This window comes from Dendropsophus ebraccatus, chromosome 9 (assembly GCF_027789765.1).
Source record: "Dendropsophus ebraccatus isolate aDenEbr1 chromosome 9, aDenEbr1.pat, whole genome shotgun sequence".
Taxonomy (NCBI): Eukaryota; Metazoa; Chordata; class Amphibia; order Anura; family Hylidae; genus Dendropsophus; species Dendropsophus ebraccatus.
Genome location: NC_091462.1, coordinates 109,999,647 through 110,013,580, shown reverse-complemented (window position 1 = coordinate 110,013,580; position 13,934 = coordinate 109,999,647). Strand labels below are relative to the sequence as shown.

The window sequence follows — 13,934 nt, the reverse complement described above, 5'->3', positions numbered from 1 at the left end:
TTATCAGAGCTAAGTACATATATAAAATACTAGAATAAAGCACATTATGTAGATATGGTACAAAAACCAAGCTGATTTCATATATATTCTGTCAGAACTGGGCTTAACACATATAAACCACCTGAATAAAGCATAGTTCTTAAATATAGTAGAAAAACTAAGATCAGAAGAGAGATGAATTATGAAGTTAGCATATCCCATGCTGTGTTACACCCACAGTTTGTATCATGTAAAACTGCAGTTCCCAGTAAGGTATGGACAATAGTAAGGATATGCTGGAAGATGTGGTGAATCCATTACTGGTCATAAGTTGTCAGTGGTAGAAGAATTATTTACATGCAGTGACTTACAGTGGACAATGTTGTTCTTTGCAAATTGTGGCAAGTTTGTGGTCTTTTTGCTCTGATTTCGCACGTTTGTGGTCTTTTTGCTCTGATTTTGCACGCTTTGTGGCAGAACGGCAAAGGGAAAAATAGCAGAGAGGTCTGTGTCTTAAGGCAAAAGGACTGGAATGGAAGTGGTGCTATATGAAGTGGGGGCTGGGGACACAGGTATCCACAGCAGAAGATGACATTGTCAAAGGGAGACTGACACCTACCCACTGCTCAACCTGATAGTCCGCTATGACTTACATTTCGGGACTTTTCTAACAAAAATTTATTGTCCAAAGTGAATAATTTTTTTTTACAGAAAAAAACAGGAATATTCCTAGACTTTATTCTCCTCTTGTCCTGAATCCGACCATCTTCAGTAGAGCCCTCCTTACATCTTTATTTCGTACGCTGTATATCAGAGGATTTAACATGGGGGTTATGATGGCAAATAGAATAGAAACGGTTAGTTCAAAGAGCTGGGGATCGGCCATTGGCGGCATTATGTACAAGGACATCCAGGTGCCATAATACATGGTGAGGACGATGAGGTGGGACGAGCAGGTGGAGAAAGCCTTGCTTCTCCCATCACTAGTCGTGATATGTAGGATGACCACGATCACCTTGGTATAAGATATCATACTGCATAGAAAGGGTCCGACACCAAATATTACAACCTCCATGTAGGAAAAGAGCTGGAAACCAGTGTTAGGGCAGGAAATCTTGGAAAAAGCCTTGAATTCACAGAGGAACTGAGGGACGGTGTTAGAATAACACAATGGGATGTTAGAGGTGGTCAATGTCGCAACAGTAGAATTGATGCATCCAGTTACCCAAGCGACGACCATCAACAGGATACAATTCTTCCTATTTAATATATGATTATAGTGTAGAGGATGACAAATGGCGGCATACCGATCATAAGCCATGATGAACAACAAGAGGTCCTCCGTAGTGGCCACATGTAGGAAGAAGTACATCTGGGTGAAGCACTCGGCAAAGGACAATGTATAGTCACCACTGAGTAACATGTGGACCAACTTAGGGACTGTGGTGGTTGTATAGCAAATGTCGACAATGGATAAATTACCCAGGAATAGATACATGGGGGTGTGTAAGTGGCGGTCTGTGTATATCGCTGTGATGGTGGTGGAGTTGGCTATCAATCCGACCAGGTATACCAGCATGAAGAAAGAAGATAAAGCCGACACGTTCTTTGAGTACGAAGTAAATGTTAAAATGAAGCAATTATAGGTGTAATTCTCCATGGTAATGTATACGATACAATCAGATCACATCCAATGGTCAGATCTCATAGTGATATCTACTTGTCGGAGAGGTGTCCAAACTTTTGTTACTTCGAATGAAGACTTGTCCATCACAACTGAGGAGAGAGGATGAGATCTGAGTGTGCAAACCATCAAACACTTGTGCTATAGATTCCCAGCTGTCTACTGACATTGGACCTAGAACGTTCTCTACCTGTCACTTTAGATTGATCATAGTGGACTGATCATTTTAGTGAGTCCCCGTCTAGCCCAAAACTGATAATTCGACATCTTCCAAAATGTCTTGATTATTACACGTCGGAGAACGTTCTAAACTACCAATACTTTCTTATATCAGACATTTCTATCTATCTGGGATCAGCTGATCTTACCTTCCTGTAATATCTCATGTGGCGTTATAGAACTTTACCAATGTGCAGGAGATGAGAGTTCTATATACTGTGCACTCCAGGAGATGAGATATATATATATACTGTGCAGACCAGGAGATGAGACATATATACTGTGCACTCCAGGAGATGAGAGATATATATACTGTACAGTAAACATGTAATAGTCTATTGTTTAGCAGAATATTCTCTGCAGGGAATGTGCATGTACTCAGGGGCAAATCTCTTATTTGTATCCACTCCCTGTCCAGCAATTTTCATGATGGAAAAACAATATTCATTATGTGCCGCAGTATATGGAGATCTGTGCAGCAGCACTGACAGGAGCAGAGGTGTCACAGAGGTTACAGGTCAGAGAAGTAAAGTTATAAACCAAGAGGCTGCACTGACAGTTCTGGTATCTGCCCATGGTGTTTACCAACAAGGGGTAAAAAGAAATAAATTTTAACTCTTTATTATTGAGGTTATTTTTATGGACAGGGCGAGATTAACGTTACACTCCAGCTCCAGGCCCCGCTCTTCTGAACTACGGAGCAAAGTGGATTTAGTGTATTAAAGGGGTTATTCAGTGCTACAAAAACATGGCCACTTTCTTTCAGAGACAACACAACTCTTGCCTCCAGTTCAGGTGCGGTTTGCAATTAAGCTCCATTCACTTCAATGGAACTGAGCAGTAAAACCCCTCCAAAGCTGGAGACAAGAGTGGGTCTGTCTCTGGAAGAAAGTGGCCATGTTTTTGTAGCGCTGGATAAACCTTTTAGGCAGGCTGCCTGGGCAGGGGACTTTTCTGATATATGCCCGGGGAAGGGGAGATAGAAAGTAATAACCTACACTTACCAGTCTGGCTCCTGTGCGGCCACCAGTATCTTACTGCTCCATCTACGCTGTATGTGCTCTGGGGTCGTGAAATAGAAGACCTGCACATCCAGTCATCAGTCAGCAGCAATGTCCCGCCTCAGTTGCTGATTGGCTGAGGGGTCCTGCAATATAACACCCCCTGGGCCCAAAAGTAGCCAAACAGCAGGGATAGATCAATAAGATACTAGCGGCACAGGAGCCAGACTGGTAATTATTTTAATACTCCCCTGCCCGGACAAATCCTTTAATAATAATAATAATAATAATAATAATAATAATAATAATAATAATAATAAAAAAAGAGTGGTATCTGCATAACACATCCTCACACAGGGGTTGGTGTTTCAGAGGAACTGCTGCCATAGTTGTCCATGAACAAAAGGATAAATATATAATGGAGACAGCATATCAATAAGACAATAGATGGTGGCACACAGGTCTCCAGCACACGAGAGATACCAAGGACCTGTCATAATGATGGAAAGTACCCTTTCTTTCTCTCATTCTACCTAATGGTGCAGTAGTGAGTTGTAAGACCTTGTTCACACTTTTGTTGCTTGGTGGACGCTTTCTCCGCCAGCAGCGCCTGCGGGGTTTGTGGGGGCCCTTGGGGTTTGGTCCTGTGACAGTGGGGTTGCAGGGCCCTTCTATGGCTCCCCCTTCCCTGCTTGCTCTCGCTTTGCAGGGTTAGGGGCCGTTGACCGGCACAGTGTTGTTTAGTGTAGGGACCCATGTGAACCAGGAGACCTGCACGTGGTACATGAGGCAATATGGTTTGATCAAATTATAAACTAACTTCTGATGTTTGTTTTTAATGGGTGCGATGTGCAGCCATTTCTGTCCTTTAGGCTTGTTCATAATGATGGAATACTGCACTGGGCCAGAGATATCACACCGTCGACAGCACCCCCCATCCGGGACAGCGGAGGGGGGGGGGGGGTATACCAGGCTGGGAGAACGCAGGAGAGTGCTGTGATAAGGGGATTGTTGTCATCTCCTGTGGTGATAGGTGGTGGGGGCTCTGATAGGGGCAAACCATGATGGCAGACCATGATCAGGACCCTTTTCTCCCCAGGCCCCATAGCAGCTGAGAGGTCTGCCATCATTGTAACTACGCCATTGGATAGGGAAGGCCTGAGCCAAACTTCTGCACCCCAGCCGATAAACATTTTAGTACGCCCCTGATTTTGGGGTTCCAGGGTGCTGTCAGAACAGAGACATGTCTTCTCCTTGCTTCGGGAGAGCTGCTTTCCCCTACGCCAGGTCCATCATGAAAGAAGAAGCGTTCCTGAAATGCATTGTCCATTAACCAGAATAAACATATTGTTTTAACCCTATTCTTCATGATGGTCCAGTGGACTCAATGCTTGGCGTCTCCCAAATGCTGGCATTTTCCTTCACAGGAGCCTCCTCCTCCATTGTGTATTATACGATACTAGTGCCTAGTTTGGACAATCTTTAAGAATTGTAATAATTATTTACTATGTTATGAACTATTATGTCCCTAAGGTAAATCAGGGTCTATGAGTGATCACCCCATGTACTGGGTACTGCCAAGCAGCAGTGGCCGTAATAATAATTGATCATGGTTTGATAATTCATTCATCTGCATCTGAATAGTTTGAAATTGAAAAAACAAGCTTATTCCTTCTGTCCCAAAATTGTCCTTCTATTTAAAGGAAAAGGTGGACTGCTGGAATATACTGTAGCTATTTAAACATTTTTAAAAAAATATATTATATATAAATTTTTCTCCTTTGATCATCCTTATCTTTGGTCAGCGGAGACATTAAAGAGGTAAAAACTTTGCATAGATCAAAAGTGCAAGTGAATATAATGAACTTTTTAATATATCTTATCAGACAAAAATGCTTCCATCTCCCTGCTTCCTGCTAATCTGTCATCTACCCAACAACTCAGCTCAGCTAGTACTTTTGTTTAATGGTTATGACTTGTAGAAGTTTAGGGATCCGATTACTTAAGTCTATGAAGGAGGAAGATGGGAAATACGCAAGCATTGCAGAAAGAGAAAGACAGGTAAAAGACAACTCCCAGAGAAGAAATCGGAAGAAAAATGTCATATACAAGATATATGATGACCAGATATAGTGCTACTCCTCATGTACACAAACAGGACTGCTTATTTGAAAAAAGTCCCAATAAATAATTTTTATTGTGTGGGTCAGAACCATTACATCAATACTAAATGTATACAGATTTTGTTATATTTGACTTCTTTTAAAAAATATTTTTTTTTTTAATTTCTTCACATCGCCACAATCTAAGCCCCATTACTTTTTAATCTGTCTGCAAAGCTATATGAGGGTTTGTTTTTTGCAGGGACAAATGTAATTTTATTCTTACCGTTTTGAAGTACATAGTTATAACATACTGTAGTTTATAAGAATGATAAAAGACTCCATCAAGTTCAATCTTTAACCTTCTGTGTTGATCCAGAGAAAGACAAAAAAAACCCCTTATGAGCAAGACACTAATTGTCATGTTCCAGGGGGGAAAATTCCTTCCCAGCTCCAAATCTGGTTTTAATTGATCTGTTTGGGTGGCAAGATGGCCAAAGATATCAATTTTCTTTTTCAGTGATCACTTTTTATTTGAAAGGAAAACTTATAGAAGGTTAAATCACGAGGATCAAGATAAGAAACTTTCTAACCTGCTGTTACTTTCCCTTCACAGAGATACAGTTTTAATTGTGTTAATTTTTTATTGTTCTTTATCTATATATAATATATTGGAAAATAGATTTTTAATTTTAAAATTTTAATATATTTTATAGCTTTTTATTTTACCTTTGGGACCCCTTTGACTAATCGATTCTTAACGATTAATCGTAAACAATATTAACTATAAACGACCTGAAATCATTCACCATAACACACAGAACGTTAGTCGCCTATTAGTTGTTAATAGTCGCGCACATTTAGTGAACAATTAAGAATGATTTGAGCATCAACTTAAAAGATGCGATCAATGACTTGTGAATGATTTTTTTTCGACCGTTGCCTGCATACACAAGGAACGATTATCATTTGAATATGAAGGATTTTTTGCACGATAATCGTCCCATGTAAAAGGGTCCTTAGCCCCACCTTAGGGGACTTGAACACCTATTACAGTGTATTGTGCTTTAAAAAAGTAGGTTGTAAAAGGAGTACTAGGATGGCAGGCATCCATATCATATCGAATGATGTTATGTCATACATGTATAGGGAAGGGGTTATGGGGCATTCCAAGAAAAATTTACTTGTCCACTATGTGGATAGGGGGCAAGTAAATTTCTCTTGGATTACCCCTTTAAAGGCCCCAAATACTTAAATTAATTGACCTTATTCTTCGCTGACTTTGCCCCCCACCAGTTTCAGTAAAGCCCTCTTTACATTTTTATTCCGTACACTGTATATTAGAGGATTTAACATGGGAGTAATGGTTGCATACAGGACAGAAAGGGTCAATTCATAGACCCGGGTATCTTTATTTGAGGGCATTATATACATGGACATCCAGGTGCCATAATACATGGTGAGGACGATGAGGTGGGACGAGCAGGTGGAGAAAGCCTTGCTTCTTCCATCACTAGTTTTAATATGTACGATGACAATGATGACTTTAATATAGAATATTATACTACATAGAAAAGGGCCGAGACCAAAGAACTAAGCTTCCAGGTAGCTGATCAGCTGAAACCCAGCATTGGGGCAGGAGATTTTATCGAAGGCTTTGAATTCGCAGAAGAATTGGGAGACTGTATTAGAATAACACATTGGTATCTTGGATAGGATGAAGGTTGTAATGACAGAATTTACAAGCCCCGAAGCCCAAGCAATGGTCATGAACATAACACAGTTCTTCTTACTCAACACACTGTGATAATGTAGTGGGTTACAAATGGCCACATATCGATCATAAGCCATGATGGAGAGCAGTAGGTCCTCTGTAGTAGCCACATGGCCAAAGGAATACATCTGGGTAAAGCACTGAGTGAAGGACAATGTATAGTTACCGGTCAGGAACATGTCAACCAACTTAGGGACAGGGGTCGATGTGTAGCAAATGTCGATAATGGATAAATTACACAGGAATAGATACATGGGGGTGTGTAAGTGCTGATCACTGTATATCACTATGATGGTCATGGAATTTGCTATCACTCCAGTCAGGTATATCAGGAGGAAGATAATAGATAGAAATGGCTTATTCTTTGCTTGTGTAGGAAAGGTCAAAATAAAGAATTCATAGGTGAAATTTTCCATCAGAATTATCATTTTTCTGGAAGACAAAGACATTTGGAAAATTATTATTGTGCAAAAGTTTGGTTTAAAAAAATTGTACATTTTAAGGGTGACTTTAACCTCTAATGAAGTTCAGTATCAATTAGCCTTTATATGGATTAGCCCTATAGAACAAGGCTAAGCTGTATATAAAACATTGCAAAAATACTGCAGGGACACCATCACGTATTTCTCAACATCAGTGAGCTAGCCAGACCTTCTACTGGGAAGGAATAACCAAGCCGAGGGGGACTCCAGTCAAGGAAACCACCTTCCATCAACTAACAGTCAAAAATCACAGGACTTGGTAAATACAGACGGCAGTCTCAGGGTATTTGCCCCTCATCAGTGTGGAGCAGGATTCTGGCTAGTGGGAAAAAAGCCTAGTAAGTGCATTCAAGAGAATGATGGTTAACCTCAGGGAGATCAACCAAAACACTGCAGAGACACCATCGTGTTTCAAGCTTGGGTAAGTCCTGTCATTTTTTGACTGTGGCTTGTTGGAAGGTTGTTCCTTTGACTGGAAACCGCCCTTGGATTGGTTGTTCCTTCCCGGTAGAAGGTTTTACTGGCTCACTGACATTGAGAAACACGTAATGGTGTCTACGCGGTGTTTTAGTTGATCTCCCTGAGGTCAGCCATTAATCTCTTGTATATAAAACCTTGGCTGAACCAAGCTGCAACCATGTCTCCAATTTATCACATGGATTCCACAATGGATTAATCCAACAGAAAAATCCATTGTAAGAACAAACCATCAGATCAAAATGGCAGCACTCAATGTCCAATCTGACAAAAGATACTTAAAGGAGAAGTCTAAAAGCCGGTTGCCGGCAGGGGGAGGGGGAAATTGATTAAAAGTAGGCACTTACCTCTCCTCATGCCCGCGGTGCTCTGGGATCTCTAAGGTGTACATGTAACAACCTGGCTGAGGGACTGGCTGCTCAGCTAGTCAGTGACTGGGGCAGGAAGCCGCTCCAATCACTGATTGGCTCAGTGGCCAATCCATCAGCTGGGACAGGCCCCCTCCTCCTGCCGGCTGCTGGCTTTTAGAATATGCCCGACTGCTCCTTTAACCAATGTAAATACATCAAAGTGTCCAATACTCAAGAGAAATTTAAATTCAAGAACCAGTTGGGACATGTTTCTCAGTCCTCCCCCCTTCCCTGATGCAAGACTCCATTCCCAGCAATATCATATACAGATAGTACAATAACAGCAATATAGTCATAGGGCACATATACAGGGAAAGGGCAGCAGTGCTGAATTGCAGTAGATATAAAGAGCAGCAAGGGTTAATTAGCAGCAATGAGTGATTTCGGCAGGTACAATAAGTGCTCTTTATATCCAGTGTGCAAGGGGTTAAGCTGCTGCACAATATAGCACAGCAACCAGTAAGCAAGGGTTCAAACTGCAACAAAAACCTATGGCAGCTGCAATACCGAAGAGAGATACGTGATTCTTAACCCTTATTCAGTGCTTGGAAAGATAGATAGCAATATGTTGAAGCGAGAGACCCGCTGCCGATATGTGTGCACTCCCAACCCTTCTGCCCATACAGATACAGAGCAATGCTCGTCAGTCTAGATGTTTAGCAGGGTTACTTGCACTTACCATAATTTATCTGTCCTACCTTTCTAACCCTTTAATGACGCTAGACTGTTCTATCATTGATGGCCAGTCATGAATCCCTGATGAACCCGGACTAAAAACCAGGAGAAATGCGTCGGAGCTGCTTCTTCAGATGCTTTGCTTGGTGGTGTATATACATTGGTTAAGCGTTTCTTTATGTCAGGTTGGATATTGCTCCCTCAAAAGCATTGTTAGTTTTATCTCATTTGTGCCCTAAGCCCTGATGATTTATCATACTATATGTTATCCATGGTCTATTCTCCTACATGTCCTAATAAAGGTTACGTCTCTGTTGGTGAAGTCTGAAAAGTAGAACAAACACGATTCTTAACTTTTTCAAACATTTTCTAAATATTCCATTTCATCGAAGAATTCTATCATCTAGATGACGGGTGTCGTCAAACCCAAGTCCTCCAGCTGGTGCAAAACTGCAATTCCCATCATGCCTGGAGAGACCCGTGATCTAGATGATTATAAGCCCAGCTACCCTGTCCTTTCTACCAGTACATTACAGATGTATTGATGTCTTACCTCTTAAGTAGGAATCCACAGGTCTTATAGAATACATGTGATTCATGGTAAATGAGTAGTCTATATACTGTGCATAGACAATGTACATCTCCCTGAAGGAACAAGTGTTGTCGTGTTGGGAATTAATTTACTTAATCATGTACAGTGAATCAATGTATCCGCTCATCTCGAGGGACGTCATTTCATACATTGTAAACTCATATAGCTGTTCCAATAGATATTCTCTTAACTATACTTTGTGATTCTTCTAAATAGAAAAAAAAATTGCATTTAGGCGAATGTGCCGTCAGGTACATGGTTGCTTCTTTTTTACCTTATTCGATCAGTGCCGATGCGGGGATGGCGGTGGCACCTGGTTCCTGCGCTCGGTGTCGGTCTTTTTCCGCCACCACAGACTTGTCTCAGCAATTATAGCCTACTCAGCCAATCACTGACTGAATCAGGACAGTGCCGTGGCCAGTGATTGGCTGATCAGGGTGTTACTGCCGAGACTGACTCTGAAGTGTCGACAGGGGAGTTCAACAAAAGGTCCTGAAGACACCAAAGGAGGCCCCAGGGGAGCATGGTGAGGGGATCTTTATTATGTCCTATATAAAGGCATATATATATATATATATATATATATATATATATATATAATAAAAATGAAGCACTTGGTGTGTTATGGATTCACATATCCTGTTACTTTGAGTTCCCACATAGAATAGACTATTGTCCCAAATGTATGGACCTAGCCATGGATTTCTGCCATGGAATGTGGCAATGCCCTCATACACTTTGCTTTTGGAAAAAAAACGAGATTCATTACATTAGAAGTGACCCATTCATTTTATTTTTTTCAAAGCATTCATCTGACGGCCATAGAGGCTACTAAAACTCGTTCCCAAATTCATCCATGTTTTCATTTTTTTGTGGCCAAACAAGACCTTTTAGGTGATTTTTATCAAACTGGCTATATTGGGGGTCCCGGCTGTAATTGCGGATCTTAAACTCTTCCTGTTGGTAGATGAGATGTGCATTTTGATGTGAATTTTTATGGTGTTCCATTACTTGTAAGTGAAGGTCAGAGAAATAGTCAGAGAAGGTTAGAGAAATAGTAGCACTGTTCTAACATAACATAACATGTGGTATCTCATGTCTGATCTGAGTTATATATTTTTTTTTATACATTAGGGACATTAAGATTATGGTCCAGTAGTTCCCAACGGGTTGATCATGCTCAAGATCCATAGGGCTGGGGCTTCTCCTTCACCTTATTATGTATCCATTATCATGTATCTTTATCATGTATGTACCATATTATGCCAAACTGTATTCCATAACAATTATAAGGCTGGGGATTACCTCTTTCTTTTTATCTCTCCCTCCTTCCCAAATTGCTACTTTGTTATTATTACACTTTGGTGAATGCTATTACACCTGTTGTGCTGTGCTTTATAAAATGTTGCCTCCTGAAAGTAATTGTGTTACTTTCAGGAGGCAACCCCTTTTGCTATATATGTGTGTTTTCAAGGAAAATACACACTATTTATTCTATAATTTTCTGTAGAGATTAAAACTTCTGTAAGGATAAGAGTGTTTTCCTTTGATTTGTGGTGGTAACAATGGTCACAGTGATTACAGCTGATGGTCAAATCCTTAGTAAGTAAATGGTAAATTTTCTTTTTAGAGTTGCATAAAGAACAAACTTTACGGAACCGATAAGACAAGAAGACACAGAATTTGGCGGGACCAAGATTTAATTTAAATACAATACCAAAAAACATCTGGAGAACGACCTCTTCTCCTCATTTCTTCTTTTGAAATGAATAAAGCGGAAAAAAAAGCTGAAAGCCGCACTCACCAGTCTTGATATTTGTATAGACTCTTCATTTCCATAATCAGGGCATATTCAGGGCAGATGATAGCCAGGTGCAGGTAACAGCTGTTTCCCAATGAACAATGGGTCCGTTGAAGCGCACACTTGTGTGAAACAGCCTGTTACCTACACCTGGCTGGTGTCGCCCTTACTATATCCACGCTATGGAAAAAAGAGTCTACACAACTATGAAGACGGGTGAGTGCGTCTTTCATCATGTTCTTATTAATCATTTCACTGTCTGTTTGGAAATCTACATATAGCAAGTACCACTTGATATTCCCCCCCAAAATTGGACAATAGTATGGTGCCCACATAGACTGGAGTGCCAACCATCTATTGCTTTGGATACAATCTTTTGAAATGCATCTGAATCGGTACGATGTTCTGCTGGAGAATGTGTGTCCCTGGCTGCAAACTTTGTACCACGTTAAACCATTTTGTCGCTTTCTGGTGCCTGGTAAAAATGAGTCTCTGCCTGGTATCTGAGGTCTTCAATATGCCAGAACAAGTTGTGCTTTACTGTATTGTGATGCCTGCATCGGGCCACATTCACGATAACGTATAGGTGGCATTTAAAAAAGTGAGGGGGCACTTTAAAGGGATATGATAAAGTGTGTAGAGTGTAGCATATAGGATGACCTATAAGCAGTGTGGGAGCATTTATCATACTTATATATAGTGTGGAGGCACAAATGGGGATTAACTACAGTGTGATGGCACCAAGTGGGGTCAGTTATAGGGCTGGGGAACCAGCGGGGCTTACCCTCACTTTAAGAGAATGAAAGTTACCTAAATACATAGCAAGATAACAAAGGAGGCCTAACTACAGCGTGGGGGACACATTGGGGGTTCATAAGCAGTATGTGATTACCTAGAAAGGCTGATATTCTGGGGGAACAAATGTAGGTTAAATACTTTTTGTAGGCATAATAGGAGCCTAATTGTTATGCGAGGGCAAAAATGGTGGTCAAGTACAGAGTAGGGTTGCACAAAAAGAAGTCAACTACAATGTAAAGACACAAAAGGGGGTAATCTATAATGTCATGGCACAATAAGAAGCCGTCTACAATCTGGGAGTGTTATTACTGTTTTAGGCATCAGTGATGGGAAGTTAGTAAGAAGTTGGATGGTGGAGGAAGATTGAGGAACCTAGAGAAGTTGCGGCTGAAATTGTTATGAAAAGAAAAAGCTAGAGAAGCAAAAGGAAAGAGAACAATTACAAGTAAAAGTCAGAGAAGTCTCTTGATGTAACAGCACTATAGTCACTTATATGGCCTGCTACTATATGGCCATTCTTGACAATGATGTAGACTTTGGATGTGAGACGAGGAGCGTAAGTAAGGATAGATGAAGTTGAACTTGTGGTGAATCTTCTAAATATGTGGCAAATAGTTTTTCAGTTCTGAATAGCAAATTACACTAAGCTGATTTTGTAGGAAAAAAAAAGAAATTGTCTGAGCCAATCCCAAAAATCATAAAGATTATGTTGAAGAGTTTAAAGATATCAACATTATGGTCTCCAGGACTTTTTTTCTCTGAGAAAATCTCCGATTGCTACTCGTTAAAGTTCCAGATACTTGAATTGGGCTGAGCTGCAATACCACACTCACCCTGTAGTGTGGCGCTGTTTCTGAAATAAGGGCAGACTTTTTCTCAAACTTCTAAAATCCATTAAAGGAGAAGTCCTTCGTTTTTTAAAATTTGGCAGCTGATGGGGAAGGGGAGAAATTGATTACAAGTAGAAACTTACCATTCCCTGTGCCCATGGTGAACAGGACGCCGCTCCAGTCACTGATTGGCTGAGCAGCCAGTCCATCAGCCGGGACAGACCTTTTCCCCCAAGTATGGGCGTCATCATAACTTGAGGGAAAATGCCTTCCGGCGGGGGTCCGGAGACCAGTCCCACCGCTTGTAATCAATTTACGGGCCAGATGGTTTCTTAGTATTTCCTAGCATAGCAGAATCTCTGATATACAGAATTATAAGCCCAACTGTGACATCCATTCTATCAGTAAATTACAGATCACATTATCGTGTGTCTTACATCTAGACGTTAATCTACGTATCTTTGTGTGTGTGAAATAAAAGATATTTATTCTTTGCATTTCCATGAAAACGGAATGAATGAAATTGATGATCTGCTCTGATGGTCTCAAGGGAAGTCAGATTACAAATTGTAACTTCTTCTTCAGACAGGAATGCTTCCTTAGGCTAGGTTCACACACCTTCAACTTTTTGGCTGTTCAAAGCTCGTCTTTTTGGATGTCTGTCTATTTTTGAGACTAAGGGTATGTTCACACAACGTCAAATAAGAGTAAAATACATTCGTAATTGTGAGGAAAAAATTACGGATGTAATTTCAAAAATATATTGTGCCCCATTAAAGTCAAAGGGGCACATATTTTTTAAAATTACTTCCGTAATTTTTACTTTAAAATTACGGCTATATTTTGGGCTTGTTTGACAGTGTGAACATACCCTAACACAGTTTTAGTACAGCAAATGTGAAACATATAAGATTCAAAGGTTCTAAAGTTAGTCAACATTGGTCTGGATTTCTTTTTTTTTTTTTTTTTTTAAATATATTTTTGATAAGATTTTCAATAATATATAGACAGTATCTCGAGGCTCACAGTTATCATCTGCAGTTATAAAAACCATAGAGATGCAGCTATTGTCTGTAAGTAGGGGAAAGAGAGGCTAGCGGTTATAGGGTA

At 40.4% G+C, this 13,934-nt stretch overlaps 1 protein-coding gene across 1 annotated transcript; it reads right to left on the bottom strand.

Moving 5' to 3' along the window:
- Positions 1-715: 715 nt before the first annotated feature.
- Positions 716-1,639, bottom strand: LOC138801853 (olfactory receptor 2K2-like). Its single transcript, XM_069984954.1, has one exon. The coding sequence runs from the start codon at positions 1,637-1,639 to the stop codon at positions 716-718; it is 924 nt and encodes a 307-aa protein (XP_069841055.1).
- Positions 1,640-13,934: the final 12,295 nt, after the last annotated feature.